The sequence below is a fragment of the Aedes albopictus genome, chromosome 2, assembly GCF_035046485.1.
Source record: "Aedes albopictus strain Foshan chromosome 2, AalbF5, whole genome shotgun sequence".
In the NCBI taxonomy this organism is placed as follows: Eukaryota; Metazoa; Arthropoda; class Insecta; order Diptera; family Culicidae; genus Aedes; species Aedes albopictus.
Window position 1 is genome coordinate 99,390,316 of NC_085137.1, and position 25,000 is coordinate 99,415,315.

Consider the following 25,000-nt stretch of genomic DNA (forward strand, 5'->3'; position numbering starts at 1 on the left):
CAGTCGGGAAGGACATCCGCAGCGGCAGAACTTACCCGATTCCCAGCCAACCTACTCCACGCACCGTTCCCGGTTCCGGCTCCATTCTCTCCCCAAAACACACTCTCTCCTCCTGTCACACACTACACGTTGATGCCTAACAACTCAATTGACACTCCTTACCCACTGAGTTACCTACTTAACACAAATCATACAAATGAATGCTAGTATGAACCCTACACCCCCATCTTTCTTTAATTGAACAGGTTTACCCCTTTAAACCAACACCATACACGGACCGTAATGTAGACGGTTCAACAATACCGCATACTGTTCGAATGGTATCCCGAATGGGTGGTTAAGCACGTTTTATGGTTATTGTTTATGCGGGTAGGGCTTGGTCTAGGGTGACTCATCCTCCCAAAAACTTTGGGCTACCCTGTGCGAATAATCTTATTTATTTTTTTTTCTTAGTTCATAAATATGCTGAATATTCCACGGCTGACGTGAACACCATAATTGACAATATCACAATACCTGTTATAGTCCAATCACACCTAAAGCTCGCCAAGTGGACCCTCTTCTCCCCCTTTTTTAGAACCGTTGTCATATATATCCGAGTATATATCGCTGCATATGCCACAACAACTGTATGTAAAATTCTGCTATTAACAAGTGAAAATATAATTCAACTTTTTCCTATTCGGACGAGCATAGATGGTGAAACTGCCTCGGACACAGCATACGATACATCTGGGTTGGCGTTATATTGATAGATCTTGATTTTTTTTCACAATCCTTCCACACTAGACTAGACGCAGTTGCAAAACCCAAAACAAAGTATACTAAATAAGCTTTTCAAAACACAAAAGTCCTAATTTCTTTATATATAATTTTTTTTAGCCTCTGGTCCGAGCACTGGTCACTTCTTCAGACCATCTTCTAAGCCAACCTTAGATCCTCATCCTGGTCCTTACAACTTAAATTACCATTTTTTTTTTCAGAACATTGCTATCATTGTTATCTCAAGGTAGACTAATTATCAATCTGTCACATTCAGCACGCCGGCGATGGTAATTATCCGCACATACCAAGTTATTGGTAGAAACATATACATAATTTCTGCATACGCGTACTCAGCAATTCCTTACTCGAACATGTACAAACAGATGGGCAGAATACATACTATTATCTATTTTAACATATAACTTTGTGGTACCTAAGTGGTAAACCCTCCAAGCAAAACCGAATGAAAATTTAATTGCGAAAACTTGAAATGTTGAAGCTGCACATATGAACTATTATTTTTTTTAGTATTCCCAGCGTGATCAGTTACTCAATTCATCTTTTTTTGAAATCATTACGCTTCTTAGATCCACTCGTTATTGTCAATGAATAACACTAAACAAACCTGCATTATGAAGGCGTGGATAATAAGCAAGCAGAAACCTTTCGGTGTACTTGATTAGTCGATAAAAACATGTCTTTGTAAAACCACTCATACTTCACTGGAAAATATTGAGTAAATTGGGACTTTATACTCCCACCGCAGACAGACGTTCTAGCTCGAACAAATTTATTCAAATTTTCTATGTAAATTTTCACTAGCGACACCTAGGCAACCGATTGCCACAGTGCAGTTGACAGTTTGAGAAACCACGTGCTTCCAGCTGCTTACTTACCACCCAATTCACCACCCACCGAAAAATAAAATCAAAACAAACACTGTCAAAATCATTCCTACATTTGCGTCACATTCACAAAGATTTCCCAATGCGAGTGAAGTTCATCCAAATGCAGTTTTATTCAAGCAAATCTATGTCAAATAAAAGTAATAATGTGTAAAATATTTTACAAGAGTCCTGCGCTAATTTGTGCAAAAGATTTTAGACATTAAATAAAAGTAATTTACTCTGCACAAATTATGTGGAAACATTATTAGCGTGCAACACGTGCGGTCTTTTCCCGCCGTCCGGCTGGAAGACGACCGTGGTGACAGTTGTTGGTCGCAACGCACATGTGAGGCAGCGATTGAATATGAACGTCGCTAACGCCATCTGTTCGCTGATTGCCACTTGGCAATTTGTGGCAGCCATGTTTTTTACACAAGCTGCTGAGTCAAACTTGAACGTCTGTCTGCGCTCCCACCTTATGACATATATACATCTATGTGCAAAAACTACACCTCTGCCACAGAAAAAATAAGTCTCATAAGAACCCCTGTACAATAGCATACACAAAGACTTATTTAGCTTCGTTTAAGCTATTACCCTTCATTCCACTCAATCGGTCATAAATTTACATCATTTCCAAAAACGACAAGGAAGCATCACTGGTCATACAACACAACATTCATGACATTTTCATCTCTACTACAATAGTCAGTTTATGGAAACATGGAACTTCAAGACCCTCAACAACGCACCCTGATTAAACTCAATGGTATCCAATTCAGACCAAAAGCTTACAATACCGAACTTCAACAATTCGGATGCCTCTCATCCTTACCATAAGCGTTACTAGATCATAGGTCTAGGACGGCCAATGTCATGTTGATATAGTTTTTTTTTTTATACTCCTGAACTGCTCCAAAAGAGCCTTATCGCCTGAATCTCGTGATTTTTTTTTTCGGAGTGGACTATTTTGGAGGGGGCCTGGCCTCCCTGGCCATCCTCTATTTACGCCAATGATCCTTAAGTACTTACTTCAAATCGTCCAGTATTGATATCATAGAGCGATCCAACGACTAAAAAAAGAAGTACCGATGATAATTATGTTATACCAAACCTCCAGTTTGTACACACAATACTCACCAGTGCATATACCCACGTCCCACATGTTATTAGTCCTTCGTTTAATTGAATTTAGCATGTTACACTAATCTGGCAGTAGTTGTTGTAAAGATAAATTTTACCGACTCCTGCGTCAATATCTCATTTCTTCTTTTCTGATTCTCTTCCTCACGGAGCTCATTGTTAAAATTATCTAACCTTAAATACCTGTAACTGTGTTACTCAACTATTCCTTTACATTTCCAAAACTCAAAAGAAGTTCCCCTTTTATACCAAAACTCCGGTACTCTCTTGCCTTGAGATGACTCTCGAAAACACTACTTTGTTTCCCAGCATAAATCTGCTTCCAGACTCCTTCAAGCCACGAGACATTCTCTTACTAATAAGCAGCCTGTCCGCTCAAACTTCCCCAACGATATAACTCGTTCTAGTTACTATTTTCAGTATAGTGAACCCACGGCAATGGTAAAGCAGACGGGAAAGATTTCCATCTTGACTCCTCGCCATCGTCTCTAACCTGGACAAATTTCCATCGACTCCTGGGCCTGCTTCTGTTGCGATGTTCTGCTGAGTTTCATGCTAACGCTTTCTTGCAGAATTCTTTTCAGCTCCTGCGTAATAGAGTGTGGTCGACCGACCTCTGCTTCCTCTTCCAATTTTTTCAAATGCAGGTTCACTAATCGGGTCGAAGTCGTGACCCAAACCCTCGAATTTTCGAGTAATTCTTACTGTATTTTCCGAAATCATCAAGGTATATTGCCCCCTTTAGGTGTTCTTAAACCATGGAAGTATCAGTTTCCAAGATTTTTTTTTTTGCTTGCATTATCTGCGAAAACAAACGAGTGATTTTCCTGGCGCCCTCAAGCCATGGATACACCATTTTTCCAAGCACTCTACACGTGGGAACTCTTACGGCAAGCTACTCAATGAGTAGTACTCACGCACTGTATCTTCATCAACTTGTTACTCTCCACGGTTCAATTCTTATTCGGCAACCCACTACAGTCTCATCTCTTCTATGATCGGCAACCCGCCACAATCATCTTTCGACCGGCACCCGCAACGGCCTTCATCTGATCGGCTCCCGCCACGATCATCGTTCGACTGGCACCCGCAACAGTCTCAATGATTCTTTTGATCGGCTCCCGCCACGATCATACGTTGACTTGACCGGCACCCGCAACGGTCACAACTCTTCTTTTGATCGGCTCCCACCACGATCATCCTTCGACCGGCACCCGCAACGGTCTCAATGCTTATTTTGATCGGCTCCCGCCACGACCATATTTTGACCGGCACCCGCAACGGTCACAAATCTTCTTTTGATCGGCTCCCCGCCACGATCAAAATTGTCCTCAAGACCGGCAACCCGCCACGGTCACAAATAAAACTATTCCCCCACTGACGCAACAATTTATCGAATTCCTCCAACTTCACTACATTTCAACTCCACTTCCTTATTTTCCTCTTTCCAACTAAATGAAACTGAAAGTTTTCCAAACAGCCGTCCCTCGCATGATACGTACGCCACAGCTTGTTTTTTTTTATCCGAAAAAACAACCGACTCGCAGGCGCAGGAAGCATCTCCTACTTTCCAGAGTGACGTCATTATTAATCCAATCTTCCAACATACACTCACACTGCAAACATCACAAATTATTGCCATCTCTTCCTCTCACTCACTTGCCAATACCTTCCCTGAATCCAAACGAAAAACAAATCAACTGCAAACCGAATAACAAGAGTGCACCCACCGCAAAAGCGAATGTCCATCCCATCCTCGTCGCCAGATGTAGGGTCCCAGTCGGGAAGGACATCCGCAGCGGCAGAACTTACCCGATTCCCAGCCAACCTACTCCACGCACCGTTCCCGGTTCCGGCTCCATTCTCTCCCCAAAACACACTCTCTCCTCCTGTCACACACTACACGTTGATGCCTAACAACTCAATTGACACTCCTTACCCACTGAGTTACCTACTTAACACAAATCATACAAATGAATGCTAGTATGAACCCTACACATAGCTATGCCCAGGGAGTCATCTCCGGATTGGCGATCCATAGCCTTAACCACTAGGCTAACTGGGGGTTACGTACAAAAGGCTGAATCACACAAGGCTGAATGATCAAAAGGCTGAAACACATAAGGCTGAATGATCAAAAGGCTGAAAGCATCAAAAGGCTGAAAGATATCAACATGTTGAACAGTTTTGAAAGTTGTAGAGAATCGAATGAAAGGACATTTCGGACATTTATGGCTAATCTATTGGTCTTTGATAAACATTTGACTCGACTTGAAAACGATCATAGGAAACAAAAGAATCTTTGCTCGAAAGTTCATTTGGTCAAACGGTCATTTGGTCAAAACCCATTTTACGGAAGTATATGACATTCAATCGATTTGACTATTCATCGAATGGACATCTGGTCACGTGAGCTAACTCTACTTGATGAAAAGACATTCAAGTGGAGCATAATTTTATGGATTTCGGTATCATAATGTCTATGTTATTGTACTTTCTTCAGTATCATATCGGCCAATACCCCTGTAGCATACCCTAATACACAAATGTCATACATGCAAAGTCAAACTGTAATAAAATTTACTCACCAATAACAAAGCAACGACCGGGCGCAAAAGCGCATAGTTATGCAATCGTAAACAACACATCTGGAAGTCATTAACCACCAAAGCGCACCGTTCTATCGACTCTCTCTCCACCTCTACTTGTGTGGCGCGAGGGCCGATAGCCCGCAGCGCGGAGGATTCAAATTACAAAGCCATAGGCACTTGAAACAAATAACCCAAAAGAATCGATAATGCAAGGATAGGCAATTTTGGCTATTTGTCACTCCAGTCGTCTCCTTTACATATCTCTACCACTCTTTCAGACACATGCAATGTATTGTATTTGACAGAGTATAAAAACCCTAGAACTTTCAGACAATAAAGGATTCTTTTGATTTAGCTCGACCCAATTGGATGTTATCCAATCTTGGCTATCGACCACTACGTTGAAGACTCCAATGCGACCCACTTGGTGAATACCAGGATGGCCATCGCACCGTAATTAAAAGTAAGTCCGTCGTGTTTGCACCATACCCGTGTTCGAAAGTGAAACCATAGTTATATCTAAGTGTGCACGCACAGTTTAAGTGAAAACTGGAAGAAACCAGGAAACCCCGCTAATACTAAACTATTTTAGCTCAAATTGACAAAGGATTTCGCCAACAATTTATTTCCACTCGTTTGAAGTATTATGTGTGTCAACTCGGAAACTAGGTTAATTGAGTCTTAGATGTAAACAATTGTTCGGGTAATTCGGGTAATAAGCGGTAGTTGAGGCAAAAACTATTGTACCTAACTGTTCTCAAAAATGTTTGAACTTTGTTCAGTTCTAAATTTATAACGCGTGCGAGCTCTAAATTGAACACTAGCGAAATCCGCGAAATTGAAATGGCCATACCTCCATCATGTTTCCACAGATTTCAAACATTTTGAGCTCATTAGATTCAGAAATTCTTCTGCTATTGGAACCATATCTGAGCGTACCAGTCCGGTCAACATGGGTTTTGGAAAATCTGGATTTCCAATCATATGATTTAATACAATACAGTAACGGAGTTATTGGCATGAATTATCGAAAATCATAAAATTGCCGTCGGTCCATCAGTTGGCCATTCCTGATTAAGTTTCTCAAGGAACTCCGGGTGACAGGTTTATTAGCATCACATATCGACAGAAACTATTTCCCCCAATGTTGTGCGCATAAGAATTCAGAACCGAATTGCAGCACTGAGTGTGAACGCGTTCAATTTGCATTGAAGTTCATACTCGGCAAATATATTTGAACATGCAAATTGAACGTGGCATGAACTGGAAAGGACTGAACCCGTAGCATGCTGACTAACATGTTACCCTGGTATCTGTGATACTAAAATGGACATATTTGCGCCATTTCACCCTTCAATTTTGGCAATCTTTTGGGCTAATTCAATCTCCTTTTATTGAAGAGTGAACCAGTCCGACCATCATGTGTTTCGAAAAATCTAAATTCCTGGAGCTGTATTTCAATATCCGAGACCACAATGTCGTACCAAAGGATCTATGATGCATTTCCCTGTGACATAACATAATAACGTCCAAACATGTAGATGCGGCATAAGGTTCTAGTCCTAGGGAAGAAGACACATAGGATTTAATTATGAAGATAAGCGCATGTGAATTCAGAGTCGAATGGGAACCGAGCGGGCGCTCTTAAGAAGCAAAAGCTCTGGCAGCAAGTTCAATGATTTGTCGACCAAAAAATTTAGAGTGTTCAGTTCATTATTGGCTCACGTTCTGGTTGAATACAATACTGCTTGTAAGAATAGCCTATTTTATAAGAAGGAGAAACATCTGGTAAAATGTAAGCAGCTTCAACACCTGAACTTAAATTATGGTGCTTTCAACATTTTAAAAGAAGGAAAACCTTTGATAAAAAAAGATGCAGCTATATAACATCGATCATCATCATCAACGATCATATCTGACTATACATGTCAATGGTTGCTACTCCGTTATTGATCTGAGCTGGTACCAATTGCACTGAGATCCAAATGAATAAGGGCTGGGATACTCCACTTATTCTCAAAGTGCAATTCTAGCAGCTCATACATTTTGGATCAATACCGGCGCCGGCCACGTCCCTATAGTCAGTTGGGAAGGGAAAGGAATGTTAGAGTGTGCTGGTTGTTGCTACTAAAGACCGAGATCACCTCTGCATCCCCACATCCAGCACGGACTGGGGTGTTTGTTAGACGGAAAGGATGGGAGATCTGGGAGTCACCGTTGGGTCGGTGATGCGATCCATGGATAGGGGGTTATTTATAGTGTTCGTAAGGTGTGGTGAATGAGGTGAATAAGGTCAAGCGGCACAGCACGCTTTGGTTGCATAACTTGTAGGCGTTATATACACTGTGCTGTGAGTGAAAATTGGAAGGGAGGGAAACGACTTTTTTACAATTCGTTTCTGGTTCTAGCGATGGCTATGAACATATGAATATACATGAGTTGTATATGTAGAGAAGAGAGAGAGAGAGGAAGTGGATAGAAAGATACAAAGTAGGATGAAAAGGGACGGGCCAGGGATTGAACCCATGACCTTCTGCATACGAATCAGAAGCGGTAGCCACTAGACCACCAAGCCCGTCATTGGTTGACGTTGACGTTGATCAAAAAGATGCAGCTATAACATACAAACACAGTAAGAACAGCCTATGTTCAAAAGAAGGGGAAATCTCCAATGAATCGTTTTTAAGAAATATGCGCACGCAGAAGCTCGCTGCATTTTACACATTGGTAAGAATGCCAACACTGAATATATGCAAATACCTCAAAAAACAGCCTATTTTTAATAGAAGGAAAAATCACTCACGGGAGAGTTATTAGTATGCAGATATTATCATCAAACCTTTCCGCTTGGTCGTTATACTGTACTATTTGCGGCCACAATACTAACTCTTCCATCAGATATTTTTCCCGCTTTTTTAGAAAGGCTGTTCTTTCGAGGTAAATGCATAGATCATAATTTAACCATTTAACTAGGCTGCCTAGTAAACCTCCTTAGCATTAATATCATTATAACCCATTCGTCTTAGTGGCATTTGAGGCCTGATATCCTTCGGCATAATGATACAGCACCAACGGGAACGACATTTCGGCAAATGCTACTCCGCGGAATAGTATTCTGGAAAATATAATGCCTTGTGTAATACCATCTTTTAAATCATTAAACCCTCAGCTCAAATTCTATAGAGTTCATTATTATGCATATTTCAAGTTTTGGAATTTGCCATGTTTTCAGCCTTTTGTAATTTCAGCCTTTTGTTACATATCCATAGTTTCAGCCTTATGTGCATTCAGCCTTTTGAAATTCAGCCTTATTTTACCATCCCCTAACACTGGAGACCCCACGAAATTCCGATCTGATGTGATCTGATTCTCTAGATACAGGAGTTTAGTATTTCTAAGTCTCACTAGCGCCTGCTAGCAAAAAAACCTAGAATCAACTAGTTCATCATCGGTTATCTTTTGATGCCCTGATCGACTTAGCCGAAAGCGAAATTCTTCTTAATAGTCTGATTCTCAAGGTACAGAAGTTTACAATTCAAAGATTTGCTAACGCCACTTAGCGGATAAACCTACCATCAACTTATATATCTCCAAATAGCTCTTGATGTCCTGATTAACTTTGCCAAAGACGAAATTATTTAATGTGAACTGATTCTCGAGATACTAATATTTAAAATTTTTAAGACTTACTAGTGCCACCCAGCAGATAAACCTAGAATCAGCTAATTCATCATCAGATAGCAACTTTGCGGAAAATAAAATTCTTCTATGTCGTCTGATGATGAAATTTCTTAGACACACTGGCGCTGCTTATCGTATAAACCTAGAATCACAGACAAACAGACGTAAGACTCTTCAAATGGGCTCAGCAGTTTGACATAGGGAGGAAGGGGTTTGAAAAGGGTCGATTTTTGCGTGACATAATTTGTGTATCATCCCTTATATGAATATCTTTCGATTCGTGCTGTCCCTTGTCCTTAATTTAGCTGAAATGTTGACCAGTTTTTCTTTTTAGATGCCAATTAAAATATAGGGCTAAATAGGCACAGCTGGGTGCTTAGCAAGACTCTGCTGAGAGTAACGGATTCGAATCCCGGTCGTTTAGGAAAAAGTAATTGAAATTCCCTTGACTTCCTGCCATACGATTGATCATTGGTCATTGACAGAAGGAGTTCCCCACTAACTGTGAAAGTGCTCATATAACATTAAACATTGTATTGTACATACACTGCTGTGTATAATGGGTTGGACAAATGCCGTTTTTCATACAAAAGTGTCTACTTTGAGATACTACTATAACTATGGTTCGCTCAAATATTATTGTAAACACAAGATGCACAGTCAGCGACTTCATTGTATAAGACTCAATTCAAATCAAATCGCTAAATTATAGAGACTTTCAGCCTTGGGCTGGTTCATCTCTTTCGTATAAGATCATGTTCGGTTGCATTACTAGAACCAAGAAGATCATCAAGTAAAGTCGAACTGAATCTTTTTCACGACCGATTCAATCCGGTATAAATTGAGCTCTCCTTGGTCCGATAACCTACCTTCACTCAGCTGATTACACAAGGTCGTTCTGCAAGCTTAAATAACACACAAAATAGAATATTTGTGATTGAATTGGTTCTGAAGTCCGTGTCGATGACCTACAGGGGTTACTCAAAATAACTGGGACAGGTAAAATTTTCACTTTTCAAAAAAATGTTCAACTCGCTGTAACTTTTCGAAAAGTGCATCAAATATTCTCAATTTTTTACTGTAAGTTCTTCAACTAGTTGTGTATAAGTAGTCCAATTTTAAAGAAGATCGGACCATTGTCCACGGAGTTATAAAGATTCTAGAAAAAGGTAAAATTATCCGATAGCCAACTTTGAGCTGTTATATCTCCGGATTCAATGAACCGAATGCAATGAAATTTCAACCATTTTTTGAAAAGTGAAAATTTTATCTGTCCCAGTTATTTTGAGTATCCCCTGTACATCATCACGCTGTGAATCCATGTTGGTTGAGTTGATCACTGAACCGGTCGTTAATTCTTAGATTCTGCTAGGGTTATCTTCACAGAAATGGCAATGCTTTCTGTGCCCCCAGTTGTCGTTCGTTCATTGTGATAAGACATACGCATTGAACCGAATGAGAAATTGTATTGTCACGGGTGATTAGTGTCAGCTGGAGTTCTGAACAGAATTTATTGAGTACGATCATTACCACACTGACATTGTACACTGTAAATAATATTGTTCAAAATACGACTCCCTCGCAAAAAGTCTCACATTGTAAGAATAGTTTACTGAAAATAGCTGTCTATGTTAAGCTTAACCTTTTGCTGAAAGCAATAAAACATAATCAATCGTAGCAATACCGTTTAGGCAGTTTTCCTAACTAAAAGTGTAGCTCCATACACTGTATACTAAAATCCTCATTATGCAACTCGTTGAATGATTAACTATAATTGACTAGCAAGATGAAGTAGATTGAGTACTGGCAGTTCTAAACAAGTACATCTCTGCAGGTGGCTATAATCCATAACATTTCTATTCGTTACCTCACAGTATCATTGATGATGCTCTACTAACTCTAAGTGTAATTATCAGCTGATAAGCCACCCTCGGGCATACTAATCCAACCGTCTTATGCAAATCAGCTACCGATCCGGTCAGGGTCTAATACGCTTACTACTGATAGCACTTTATTGAACGCTGCCTTCACTTTCCCTCCCGCATTGCCCGCACTAGAGTAACTCTTAATCCCAGAACCCACCCAGCGTAGCGTCTTCTGATAATACTTTCTATTTATTATAAATCCTGAACCATCCCTTGTCTTACTTTCAGTCTCTGTTCGATCGACTTACGGAGCGGTTCACCCAGAACAACAAACGAAATGGATCGCGTTACGGTGCTAGACGGAGGATTTGCCACCCAGCTCTCGGTTCACGTTGGCAAACACATCGACGGCGATCCACTGTGGAGTGCCCGGTTCAATGCCACCAATCCGAACGCGGTGTTCAAAACGCATCTGGATTTCCTGGAAGCCGGTGCCGAGTGTATTATGACCAACACCTACCAGGCCAGTATTGAGGGTTACATGGAGTATCTGGATCTCAGCGAAGCCGGCAGTCTGCAGTTGATCAAGGCAACGGTCAAGCTGGCCCAGATGGCCCGTACCAAGTACATGGCGGACAATGACGTGCGTAGGGTTCCGCTAGTGGTGGCGTCGATCGGTCCTTACGGAGCTCATTTGCATGATGGGTCGGAGTATACGGGCGAGTATGCAGACTACGTGTCGATGGAGACGATTCAGAAGTGGCACCGTGCACGGATCGATGCTTGCCTGGAAGCCGGTGTTGATGTACTGGGCATTGAGACTATTCCTTGTCAGGTAAGGATGATCAAGTGCATACAGTGAGTTTCAAATGTTTAAAGTTTAAGTGGTTTAAAGTAGCCAGAGAGAACAGTGTACACTGAAATAAATTGTGTTGTGGACACTACCGATTCCATAGTAAAATTACTAACCGTACCTATGATTCTCAACCGACAACAAAATCTGTTAAAGTAACTTAAATATGCTTGAAATTACAATGCATTGTAGTAAATTTAACTAAACGCGTAGTCGTCCCAACAACAAAACATTGTTATTTTTTCCTGGACACGCATTTTACAACACAGTATGGTTAAAAATACAATGCTCATTTGTTAAATTAAAATTATTTTTAGTAATGTTAACTGCACTACTAGTTAAGTTGACAGTGTTTTAGTGGAATTAACTGGAAATTGTTGTCGGTTGAGAATCATAGGTACGGTTAGTAATTTTACTATGGAACCTCATATTCGAAAAATAGCAGTTTTCTTTTCGAGTAGATTTTTCGTGAAAACTTATTTTTTTGGCTTGACTAAATACAGATACAGGGGGTGGCCAAAATGTTTGAAATATGCAACTTTTTTTCTCCCACAAAAAAAAATCAACATGCTGTAACTTTTCATAGAGTGCATCAAAAAATCTCAAATTTTGACTGTTTATCAACCTATGCATCATTGGTACAAATTTGGACTCGATTGAATAATTTTTCGCGAAGTTAGAACCATTCGGGTAAAACACTATTTTTTAGACAACTCATTTTTGAGCTGTCATATCTCGGAAACGAAAGAACCGAATTGATTGAATTTTTTAACGTTTATCAACAATATATTGACACTTAATGGAGCGGACCTGGTGTGGTGGATAGAACGCTTGAGGACCTGGGATCGAATCCCATTCCCGACATACTCACAAAATGTGGGTTCTTCCTTCGGAAGGGAAGTAAAATGTGGGTCCCGAGATGAACTAGCCTAGGGCTAAAAATCTCGTTAATACAGATAAAAAAAAAGATACTTAATACAACGTTATAAAATGTAATATTTTCTCACGGCGAATTAAGTTATACCGGGTTGAAATTTTTACCCATATAGAGGAAAATAAGTCAATTTTACAATAGCACACAAAAATTACTAAATGTGTTCTTCCTTTAATCTAAATAGGCTCTAATATATCTGATTAAAGATAACTTGAGAACAAAAGTGGAAAACCTTTGGACATCAACACTAAAATTTATTGACATTGACGTAAAAAAAATTACATTTTTTCGAGAAAAATCCAAAAAGTGTCAATCTATGATAACTTTTTTCAACGTTCAAAAAGTATCTATGTTTTAATGATTTGAGAAGCATTTATATATTGTTAGTGTACGTACAAAATTTCATTCAATTCGGTTCAGTGGTTTCCGAAATATGGCAGCTCAAAAACGAGTTGTATAAAAAATAGTGTTTTACCCGAACGGTTCTAACTTTGCGAAAGATTAATCAATCGAGCCCAAATTTGTACCAATGATACACATATAATAGGTTGACAAACAGTCAAATTTTGAGATTTTTTGATGCACTCTATGAAAAGTTATAGCATGTTGAACTTTTTTGTGACAGAAAAAAAAAGTTGCCTATCCCAAACATTTTGGCCATCCCCTGTAGAGTTGGCCTTATTTACGCGGTTTAATTGACTTGACTGCTTGGAAGGAATCAATATTCCTCGAAGAGTCCTTTATGAGATCGCAGAAAACAACAATTATCAGCAAAAAAAATCAAACATCATAATAATGTGTAGGAGCATATTAATGGTAAAGTTTTAGTTGTGACACAGACGCTAAACTGATGATTACCGAACTTTTGTTCAAAAATAGAGGAAAATGTTTTGAAAAATAATATGGAATTTGTTCCTCCCAGAATCATGCGTAGGACAATACATCGACTGCCCAGGTAACCACTAAGCACTGTTGTAAGTACTTGAAAGGCCATCTAGCAGCTTTTCAGTGTCAATAAGCTCTGCACAAGGTTTACAAATGCTTATAGGCCCGGTAAACCATGAGCAGTAAAGTAGGCCGTATATAGGTATATAAAGTTATCTTGTAGGGCTTGCTGGTCCTGTGCCTATAAGTCGAATAACACGGCTGTTAGTGCTGTTGGATGGCTTGTCGTGCATGACAGCTGTGTCAATCAAAAGAGATTCTGAACAAAACAAAACTAAAGACGAAGCTCGAGATGAAGGATGGGAGTAAAACTCTGCGGAAATTGTGTTGCTAGCTGGTTGCAGCATCAAATTGATTAAATGACTAGCAGCTTCTAGGATTTTCGCCGAGGATTTTCTCCGGCATGATGTCTGCCTCAAGTATTTATAACTAGCTGCCAGCGATCTGAAGCTGAACTGGAAGGAACTGCAGTGCCGTTGATTGTTCCGGCATTACAGACGGCATAAGTTTTGAGCTTCTTACTAACAGGTAGGATTTTCGCGAGAATTTTTATTTTTCTGGTATCGTCATGGATTCCCCGGGAAATTCCCTGAATGCTTCTGAATCTGCGCTAATAAATAATGCATCCCATCTTGATTCTCTCCTCCTGCAATATAGACGATTGGCTATATTTGATTTATTATTTATATAGTTCCTACTGGATGCTTCAACATTCAACTTTGGTTTAGTTTAAATGTGGTATTTTGCGAGCTAATAGCATGGTGTATTGGTAGAGCAGATGGCAAGCATGATGAGAACCGAGTTTTGAAGAAGAATCCTCGAGATCCTTATCTGGAATCTAGATCGAGCAGCAAAAAAATCAATTGAACTGAAACACGTAAGAAGCATGAAAAGGACAGCAGAAAAACTTGTTTTGTTTTTTTTTCCTTGTCCCAGATTTGACAGATTTCTTGTCAGAGACTCGGTACGAAAGATTAGAGTTGGCCGTATATCAACCGAATAATTCGCCAAATGTGGCTTTGGAGCAGCTCTATTGGAGGATATAATTTCTTTTAGCTCTGTTAGCCCTGTTCTACTATCAACTATAGAACCAACATGATGCCAATTTTTACGGCTTACTGGTTACTTGGGTGTCATACTCAAGTATATTTGTCCAAGCTGTCCTACCCAGTCCTCGCGCAATTTTTTGTTTTCAGCAATGCCATTGAGAATTCCTCTGACGAAATTTATCGAACTCTTCTTCAAGAATTTCTTTTAAAAACCATTGGCATTTTTCTGGAAATTTCTCGAAAATTAGTTTTGAGAATTTCATTCACTATTCTTACGGTTTATTCTTCTTTCTACGATAGTTCCTTCAGAAATTTTTACCTCATGTTTTTTTTTAAACTTTAAATTTTATAGAAAAGTTCTTACAGCACCTGCTATAACATATTTTTTATTATTTCTTACAGTTTTTTGTTTTTTTTTTATTTTCAAAATCCAATAAAAAGTTCTTTGGGTTTTTTTTTACTGTATTTTTTTTTTTCAAAAAATGCTTTCGCAATTCTTTCGAAATTCTTTTGGCAATTTATCCTTTGAAAATTTCTAAGCCTATTTCATATGAAATTCTTTCACCAATATCGTTGAAAAAATCTCAAGTAGATTATTTTTATAAAAATATTTTCAGAAATACCTTCGAGAATATTTCAGCAATTATTTTAGAGATAGATACGACGTTTCTCCTTGAAATTATTTCGGCAATTGTTTTGAAAATGGCAATTTCCTTCCGCAATTGCATTACAAGCAAATCCCATTGAAAATTCGAAAATTTCCAATGCAATTATCTCAAAAATTTCCCGTTTTTCTTTAATTCCTGTTCGGGTTTGTTACTGCGACCAGTTTTTAGATCTATTGTGACATTACCCGTATCCTTAGTGTAGTGCATGTCACATTACTCAATTGCCATTGAGGGGCAAAAAAGTATCGATTTTGATACAGTTTTTGTTTTGTTTTCTTAGGAAACAAAACAAGAGTACTGATATTGGCCATGCATCGGAAACCTAGCATCACCCTTGTTTTACTGCTAAATTCTCCCCAGTAGGAAGTTTAGGACCCGAGTTTTAACATTAGCAGCAATATCATTCCAATAATGGAACATGTGTTCAGTAATAAGGATTCTAGTATGTTCCTTGCGTACTTGCACTTTCCAGTATTTGAAGAGTTAGTACATACATGAATCCCTAACCCAATTTGATTTCCTTTGCATTGAATTTAGCCTCAGATAGTGAGGTTTTTAACTATATGCAAAGTAAAGTTGGTAAACTCAGTTTTATTCAAAAACCACCAAAACACCAGTAGTAAGGACTAAATACTATAATTCCTTGAATTACTAGAACACATATTTCCAAATTGAAAAATAGGACGCCACTAGATTTTGGTTTGATAGATCTATCACCGCAACGCAACCCAAAAAGGCGATCTACCCACGCTACGGGCTCCGTTGAAGATCGAGCATGTTTTAAACTCCCTCAACCATTCATCCCTCTAAGCCGGCAGCTACACAGGCAAAAAAAAATCCTGAAGAATAGCCAAAGAGTTTTACCAATAGATTGTCGAAGGAATTTCGAAAAAAAAGATCTGAATGACCCAACATCCAGAAGAGTTACCGAAAATATTCTAAAGGAATTTTCGATGTATTTTAATATGTACATGTCAATTACAGAAAGAATTTCCAATAAATTCTCGAATGTATTACAAAAATAATTACTACAGCATCTAGCAGAGAAATGCACAAAGGAGTTACGGAAGAAATTAAGAAAAAAAAAACAACTGAACAAATTCAAATGTAAATACCGTGATTTAGAGTTAAATTTATTGAATAAAACGATGTGCTTGGTGATTTTGTAACACATGTGTAGCTATCGTTGACAAAACAATATAGAATTTCCACCCCCCTCTCCCCTTCATACGGGTTTTTCCTATATTATATACACTGCTTGTCACACTTTTACAAACCATCTTCCCCTTAGGACCATGACGTACTTAATAGATGGCCTCATAGCACAAAAAATGAATTTTAGAATGAATGTATCTAGTTCTCAAATAATTGTCAGACTCATTTCATCATTAACATTTTTTTTAAACATTTCCATTTATGCAAAGAAGATTTTTTGTTCAGTAATCACTAATACTTATTATGATTGCATACTACTACCTAGACTGTTACGTTTTTCGTGTTTTTATGTTATACTTGACTAAATAAACATTTGGTAAACTTTTGAAGTTTTGGGCTGCCAAACAAATCATCGAATGAATTTCCTAAAAAATTGGAAGCAATTCTCGGAGTTAAACGATCACCGCATGATTTTATCTTTCGTTGCCTTTTTTCAGTGAATCTAAACTGAATAGCTAAAGACTAGTAATGTATTTCAAGGATGACTACTAACCTTAGACAGACAAAACGGCACAAGGCTAGGCACAAGGTTTTTTCCGCGTGGTTCAGAACAGTGGTCAATATATGTATTGACTTTTTTTTTTATTTATTTGACGATGTAGATTTTTTATTCTGAATTCGAGACACTTTGGACCAGGAATGCCATATATGCAGATTTATCAGCATCAGTACAGATTACATTAAATGAAATACAGATTTTTTTAGAGGGGTTGTTATTTTTTATGACATACTGAATTTTTCCTTAAATTTTGTATGTGAAACTGATTTTTGAAAAAAGTGATAAAGATTAAAAAAAAAATCATCTGGCATCCCTGCTTTGGGCCCATATGAAAAAAAAATCAGTCGGCATGTTTCATCTTCTTTATGGCTCTAAGTTCCCACTGGAACTTAGATTACCTCTCTTCAATTTAGTGTTCTTTGAGCTCTTCCACAGTTCTTGAAGGGCTTTCTTTGTCTGCCATTGCATGAATGTGTACCCGGGCAAAGTCTGATAGCAAATTTAAAACTAATTTTGATGTTGTGATATTGCAAATTTTGATAACTCAAGTTGTTGTCGTTTTGGTCGTTTTAACGGTTAAAACATCAAAAATGAGAGCAGAAAAATTTTCCTGTGACAGCAAATTGAAAACAATTCCTGCTATCGATGATAGCAAATTGATAACTGTTTTTGTTATCAGCGCAAGAAAAATGAAAAATCGTTAAATGTAGAGTTTTTCGATCGATATCAAATCATAAATGCAAAATAATAATTGCACTAATGTTATATCCCTAGAATTACTTTACATAGTTTGCTGAAAGATTTAAAAACTATTGTAACACTAAATATATACATTAATTCAAAGTGGCAGCAAACCGAAAGCAAAATTTGTAATCAAAATAAGTAAAGTTAAAATGATATCAAAATGTGATATCAATTTGTTGCTGAATACAAATCATGTTTTCGATTTGCTATAATTTTGTTGTTGGACTTTGCTCGGGTATATCGTGATGCAAGGACTGTGGTTCACTATGCCTAGGGAGTCGAGAGGATTTGCTCGACCGGAACGGGAATCGAACACACCATCTCCGGATTGGCCTTAGAATCAGAATAATCGTTTCAATAACTGTTTATTTGGAAGATCTTGACGACATGTACTTCAAACATTCTTCAATAACCAATGATCTGAACAATAATAGTTGACATGAAACTTCAGACATGTCTGATTAGTTTCAACTAACTTGGTTTATGATGGTCCCAAACTAACATTTTTTGCTAATCTGCTAATATTATCATACCCCAACTGGCACTTGCTTATCTACGTTGACTTTCCGCTCGGCAATACGTCTACCGCATTATTGCGGAGAATCCACCCGTTTAGACTCCTGTGCGCAAATTAGTTGCATGGTTTTTTTTTCGCGTGAGTCCACATAATAGTGAATATAAGACGTTGCATTGTTGAGTATACCATTTATGATAGTTTTGAGTTGTTAGCATATATTTAAAAGGCACCTACGCTAAAAATACGCCAAATGATTTTTCGCGCTGGAGTCTATAAATCTCTGCAATGGGCAATAACACAAATATGTTTCTCACTCATCATTTCAGATGGAAGCCGAGGCCATGCTGGACATGATGACCGAAGAGTACCCGCACGTACGGTTCTGGATCTCGTTTCAGTGCAAGGACAGCACGCACATTGCTCACGATGAAAATTTTGCCGACACTGCCAGCTACCTGTGGAACAAAGCCAAACTCCAAGGCAACGGAAACTTGGTAGCCATCGGAGTCAACTGTGTCCATCCGCAGTTCGTTACCCCGCTGTTCCGTTCGGTAAATGAAAAGCGTCCCACCCAGGAACGGATTCCGTTGATCGTGTATCCCAATTCGGGTGAAGTGTACAGCGTTGATTCGGGGTAATGCTAGTTCATCTTATACTTAGGAGTTTGATGTGATGAGTTTTATTGTTTTCATCATTTTAGCTGGCAAGGCAAAGAGGATTGCGTACCTTTGGAGCACTATGTGGAACAGTGGGTCGAGCTTGGTGCACGCTTCATCGGGGGTTGCTGCCGAACGTACGCACGTGACATCGAACGAATCAAACAGACGGTGAACACCCTCCAACTGTGATACAATGTGACTTGGAAGAGATTGTTTTTTTATGCGTGACAATGCAATACTGGATCATATTCCATTATTTGTATTTTCGATTAGTTTTAAGTACGAATTCACTCGAGATTACTTTTACGTTTGTGACGATTCTGTGTAGTTTTAGTTCTCAATAAAGACCCCCGAATGTTTTATTAGACAGACTTACATATTTTCTCAGCACAACTTCCTCTCTCTGAACAAATCACAAACCGTACTATTCATCCACAGCTTCTCATGACAATACATTTGAATCTCATTCATAATACAGTCACCGAACAGGGATGGATAACTATTGCATTCAGTTCGATGGCGCATCAACCTGTCGATGATATCTTCATATTTGTCTTCATGGCAGGTGTAGGCAGCTTCATTGATAACTTCCTGTTCATATTGGTTACGATGGGCATTTATTTCACGAATTCGGGTTAAATTTACCTCAAATTCATCGACAATTCCCAACGACCGGTAGTAACAAGCTTCAACGCACTGAAAATTGCAAATCGTTACATTCGTATTATTTGTTTATAAAATTATTAGACATTTTACAAACTGAAGACTTTTCCTGCTCTCTGTGAACTGAAACTTGTGCTTGTTAGTACAGCTTTGTGTGTCACGCTCCGGTAACCAGTCCTCAACGGTACAGCACTTAAGAATCTCATCGAGCTGAAAATTTTACGACCAAGTGAAAATCTTACATTCAGATAACAGTTTCCGTTGCAAATATTTTAAAGCTTAAATGCTTCAATACCAATATTCACGGACACTTAACTGACATGTTGCTTCATGTCGATGCATTTCAGTTGTTTGGAAATCTAGCAAAAATATAAAGAAACTTTATGTTATTTCTAGAACACAATTTGATTTTGTACCGGAATGAGCAGCAAACTTATAAAAATTTCAACTAATCTATACACCACCATGTTATTCTGTTCCCAGTTTGCTACTGAACTGTAGAAAATGATTGATTCGATTAAAAACCGAATGCGTGATGCTACAACTCATAATGTATGGCAATTATCGATCATATCAAACGGGGAACTGCTCTTCTGCCAGTAACGGATGAACTTACGGCCGATTTCAATATGTGTTTCTGAATCACAATTGGGTAATTCTCGCTATGAGCATGGGCATTAGTGATCGTAGACTTCGTATAAGCTCATCCCTGATTGATCAGAGCTGGCGGATATGCACAGAGAAGCAATAGATGGGGCTTGGGACTAGGGGACTGAAATCAACAAGGTGAAACTGCTGTCATCCGTATAGAGGAAGTGCGGCCTTAGTATTCAAAGGAGGAAAGATCCGTCACTCTTTTTTGGACAAACCACCCAAGTAACCACGAAGCCGTATATAAGTGCATCAATTTTGCCATATATTGATAATTAAAATTGTGAATATAATGCTGCATTACTTTAAACACCTCATTGAAGCAATATTAAAGTGGAAAAGAGCCCCACTAAAATCAAATTAGTGCCACATATTGCAGCACTTTGACAGCTATTGCTAAAGTAACATAAATGCATGTACTGTACATTTGCATTTGCACATGCTTCATACGTGCAACATGAAAAACCAAAACAAAAACCTATTTTTAGCACCGTTTCGTTATCGACGGTACAGATGCCCCCACATATGAATGTTTCAACCATTATTTTTTTGTCGCCGGGTCGAGAGTCGAACCAGAAGTATTGAAGACCACGAGATGAGTTCCATACGCGCTGGTGCCTTGGACCGTTTCTGCTGCAGTGATAAACAACAGATATTTCATTAACTAAAAGGAAACTGTGTTTCTGTCTCAATCATTGCAGTAGAGGGCAAAACGACTATGTCATATGTAATAGAATACAGTAATTTATCACATTCTGATAAATTACTGATAAATACATAATGCATTTTAGAAGATATTTAATCAATATAAGAAAATTAAAACCTCGATTAAAACACCCTTCGCACACTGCTCATATGCTAATTGTGATTTCCATTATTATTAGCATGTGATAGCAGCCAACAGAAAAGAGAAAAGGTCATCTCTAAAAAGGTTTACCTGTCGTCGATCGGTAGCTCAAACAGGAATTAAGTTGGTAAGGAGTCGAACCAGAAATGTTGAAAACCGCTAGAGTTGACCGTAAAGTTGTTTAATCTTCTTGATTTCATTTGTTTACCATTAGAGTCAAGCTTTTATAATTGTATTGTTAGAGCAAACTTCGCTAGTTTGTACATTGCATTTATTCAGTTTTTGCAGTGTTAAATTATTTAATTATCTTATATCACCTTTTAATGAACCCTAATGTAAAGAAAAATGCAATGCATCATTACATTGATAAGGCCAATCTAAAGGATTATTGCATGACAAGTGTGGAATTACTGCATTTCGCATTGCAAAAGTTGATATTCAGTCTAATTCGTGCAATTATGTAATGCTTGTGGTTACTTGGGATATCCGATCTGTTGTATATTTGAATATATTTTTAGAGAAATCCCTGGGAAAAGTTGAAATTCCAGAAGAAACCCCTAAGTTTCTGAGGAATTCTGATGAAACATTTTTTCATAGCACGTCAAATACAGCCATTTTTAAGTGCACAAAAAGTTTTTGAATTGCTCAGGATCAAAAAAAATACTCAGCATTGTTAGTAGTCCCAAGTACGCGTAAACAAAAAAGAAGTTCGATATAAGTTGTTATCGAGTAGAAAAAAATAATTTGTAGCTGGCAATATAGCTGCTACTGACTTTTATAGGGCTAAAGAAAAGTTAGGAAAAACATTCACAGTTCAGATGAGAGTTGAACTCACGGCCCTTATACGCTAGACAAGTCTGCTACCAACTAAACTGAATAAAAATATTACAGAATCATCTGATAAATTTCTGACGGCACCCTTGCAGAAAATTTTGAAGGAACTTCTGGAAAAATCTTTAAACGAATATGTAGAAGAATTTATAAAGTAATCCCTGGCGGAGTTGCTGAAATTTGACACACTCAAGGATGGGACATATCATGAAAAGTAAGGATATGCGGTATACCGAATGATTTCGCCAAATACACCTCCAAACGAAATTCCGCGGAATTCCACGGAATTCACCTTGGCGAAATTTATGATTTTGAATTTCGTTTCGCCAAATTCTAAAAATTTCGTCTCAAAAAAATAGATTTTGACGTAATCAAACGAAATTGAGCAGAATACCCAAAAAATTTCGAAAACAAAAATAAATAGTGTAAATGTCCACATCATCTATCGAAGATCTTGCTAATCTCAAGTTACTGAAAAGTGTTTAAAAACATCTCGAATAGCGAGTGACAACCCACCCCCAGGTTCTGTAATAAAGACAGAAAAAATCTCGAATTTATTTTTTATCTTGGACCTACCATCAAGATCTTTCTCAACAGGCTTTCAACATTGCGTTATGCGGTACTATACTTAATACTTTGGTTATATTTTCTGATTGAACCAAATAAAAAAAAACACGAATTTAATTCCTGTCTTAAGTTTAGATTCCCAACAGGAATTTTTAGCAGAAAAAAAAAGAATATTAGGATAGGATGGTATAGGGTGTGGGATCAGAAGGCCGGCTCCAGAGGCACTTTATCCTCCATTTGGGACATTTGTGCCAACTCTTGAAAGAGTCCCACATTAAATCTGAATGACGAAGCGTTTCACACGGTTAAACTCTTGTTTCTTTTACTGATAAGAAATTACGTAAAACTTTATGTTTGTCTTTGTGTTTTCCATATAACTCTACTTAAATGAGAAAGTTGATGATATTTGGATGAATTTAAGTAAAAAAACTGTATAAAAAATATTAGGGGAATCCTAAATCAGTTTTTTTTTTGTTTAATTACTAAAGTATGTTCAGGTAAAGACACCGATGTATCGACGTAGTACATCGCGATGTAGGAGTTCGTTGTGGAATTCTTGAAGTATTTCAAGTGGATAGTATGTGATCGTAGGGATTCATACCGATATTTTTTGATGAATTTCTTCAAATACCTTCAGGGGTGAATAGAAAATGTCAAAAGGTTAGATGAGCATGACCCAGTCAACCAGTGATCGTATAAGGTGTTGGATAAGACGCTAAAGTGGAGGCGATATGCGTACATTTTACATTTTATGCTCTACTTTATCATCTTATGCAATATCTTATACGATTACTGGTTGTCTGGGGATAAAATCTAACATCGCTGTGTGCTCAGCAAGCTTTTATGCTAAATTTCGGTAAAAAAAAGTCGTTTATTAGTTGGATTTCATCCGATTATTCAATAACATACTCTGGGCTGGTGATATTAGGTGATATATGAGGGTTTCGACTGGATGTTTGATCGATGTTTCGGGTGGCTTTCTCACTCTCGACTTAAGAACAAATTAGGAGAGTAGAAAACAATTCGTTCTCGACTTAAAGACTGGGAAAGCCACCCGAAACATCGATGTTAGGTTTTTTTCTAAATACATAAGTTCTGAATAATATGTTTTCATTTATTTATTTTTTTCAATTGTTGTAACAATATGTTTAGCCCTAGGTTAGTTGATTTTGGGACCTACAGTATGCGGCAGGAAAAAATGCGAAAGTGTTTTTCAACTTCAAACCTCATTTTCGTCCATTTGACGTTAACCAATCTATGTTTCAACGTCCCATGATCTCTAATAGGCTAGTTTTCTGAAAAGTCAATTAAAAATTTTCCCATTTTGGTCACTAACCTTTACAGGGCGGCGCCTGAAGCTGAAGACAATCAGAATTTTCAAACCGCAGAAAAGTACACAGGTCTCTAAATTTCGTATCTGATAAAACAATTTTTTTTAATTTTCTCTACAATATCATCAAATATATGTACTTTTTTCATCTAGTATGTAAAACTACATGACTCTGGATCAGTGTGGTCTGGTCGTTCATCGAATTTAAGCTAATTTTAATACTTTTATAGTCATTTTGTTGATTGACCATTTTGCGCGCAGTTTATTGATACCCGCTTATTAGGCTTACATTATCACATGTTAAACATCAAATATGTTCATTTTTATTTTGCAGTGCTAGAATATTGACTTTGACTGATACACTGTCATGAAAAAATAGTCATATATAGCCCATATTTAGCGTGTAATAGTGCCTTCAATTTTTCGCATTTTTTCCTGCCGCACCCTGTACGGTCACGAATCGAAAGATCCGAAGGTAGAACTCACATTTTGCAAGCCATTTAGGAGTGGTATTTGATCCCAGGTCCTCGGCGAAAAGGGCATGCACTTTAACCATCAAACCAGGTCCGCTATAGTCCAGATCTATCTACCTAGCGATGACTGTGTTATATTTTTGGAATTTCAAGTTTGCGGATGCCTTCATATTTAATGAGTGCGCATACATTTCTTAAGTATTCTTTTCCATTTCTATATGAGTTTTACTGGGTATTTCCTGATGAATTCAATCATCTATCAATTTCAAGTTTAGATTTTAGGCTCACTCCAGAAGGAACGCTTGAAGCTTGATAGATTGATTGAAGCTTGAACGAAGCTTGATTGATAAACATCTGGCTTCCATATCATTGCTTCAGGTTTCTGATAAACAATCGGCATTAGAGCAACTTATGGCATAGTCGCTATGATGTAACGCATTATTGGTTTGCATTTAATAACTTATTGGAGCAATCTTATTTGGTTATTGGTGCAGATATTCAAATTTACAGAAGAGGTCGCGAAAAACTGAGAAAAATATAAATGGAACTGTAGCAAAAGAAGCTAGCAGATGAGAGTTCTTATGGAAATGCAATTCGCGCCACCACAAACACGCAGTATCGAT

General features: G+C 38.0%; 2 protein-coding genes across 2 annotated transcripts in view; both read left to right on the forward strand.

Moving 5' to 3' along the window:
- The window catches only part of LOC109419749 (homocysteine S-methyltransferase), a 33,679-nt gene extending 14,289 nt beyond the window's left edge, over nt 1-19,390 (forward strand). The window contains exons 2-4 of the mRNA XM_029852759.2: nt 11,221-11,767; nt 18,683-18,990; nt 19,057-19,390. Coding sequence (XP_029708619.1) covers nt 11,270-11,767; nt 18,683-18,990; nt 19,057-19,204 — 954 coding nt within the window. The 5' untranslated portion in view covers nt 11,221-11,269 and the 3' untranslated portion in view covers nt 19,205-19,390. The remainder of the gene's footprint in view (nt 1-11,220; nt 11,768-18,682; nt 18,991-19,056) is intronic.
- Nucleotides 1-25,000, forward strand: part of LOC134287678 (uncharacterized) — a 182,627-nt gene that overhangs the window by 114,741 nt on the left and 42,886 nt on the right. The gene's annotated exons all lie outside the window — the stretch shown is intronic.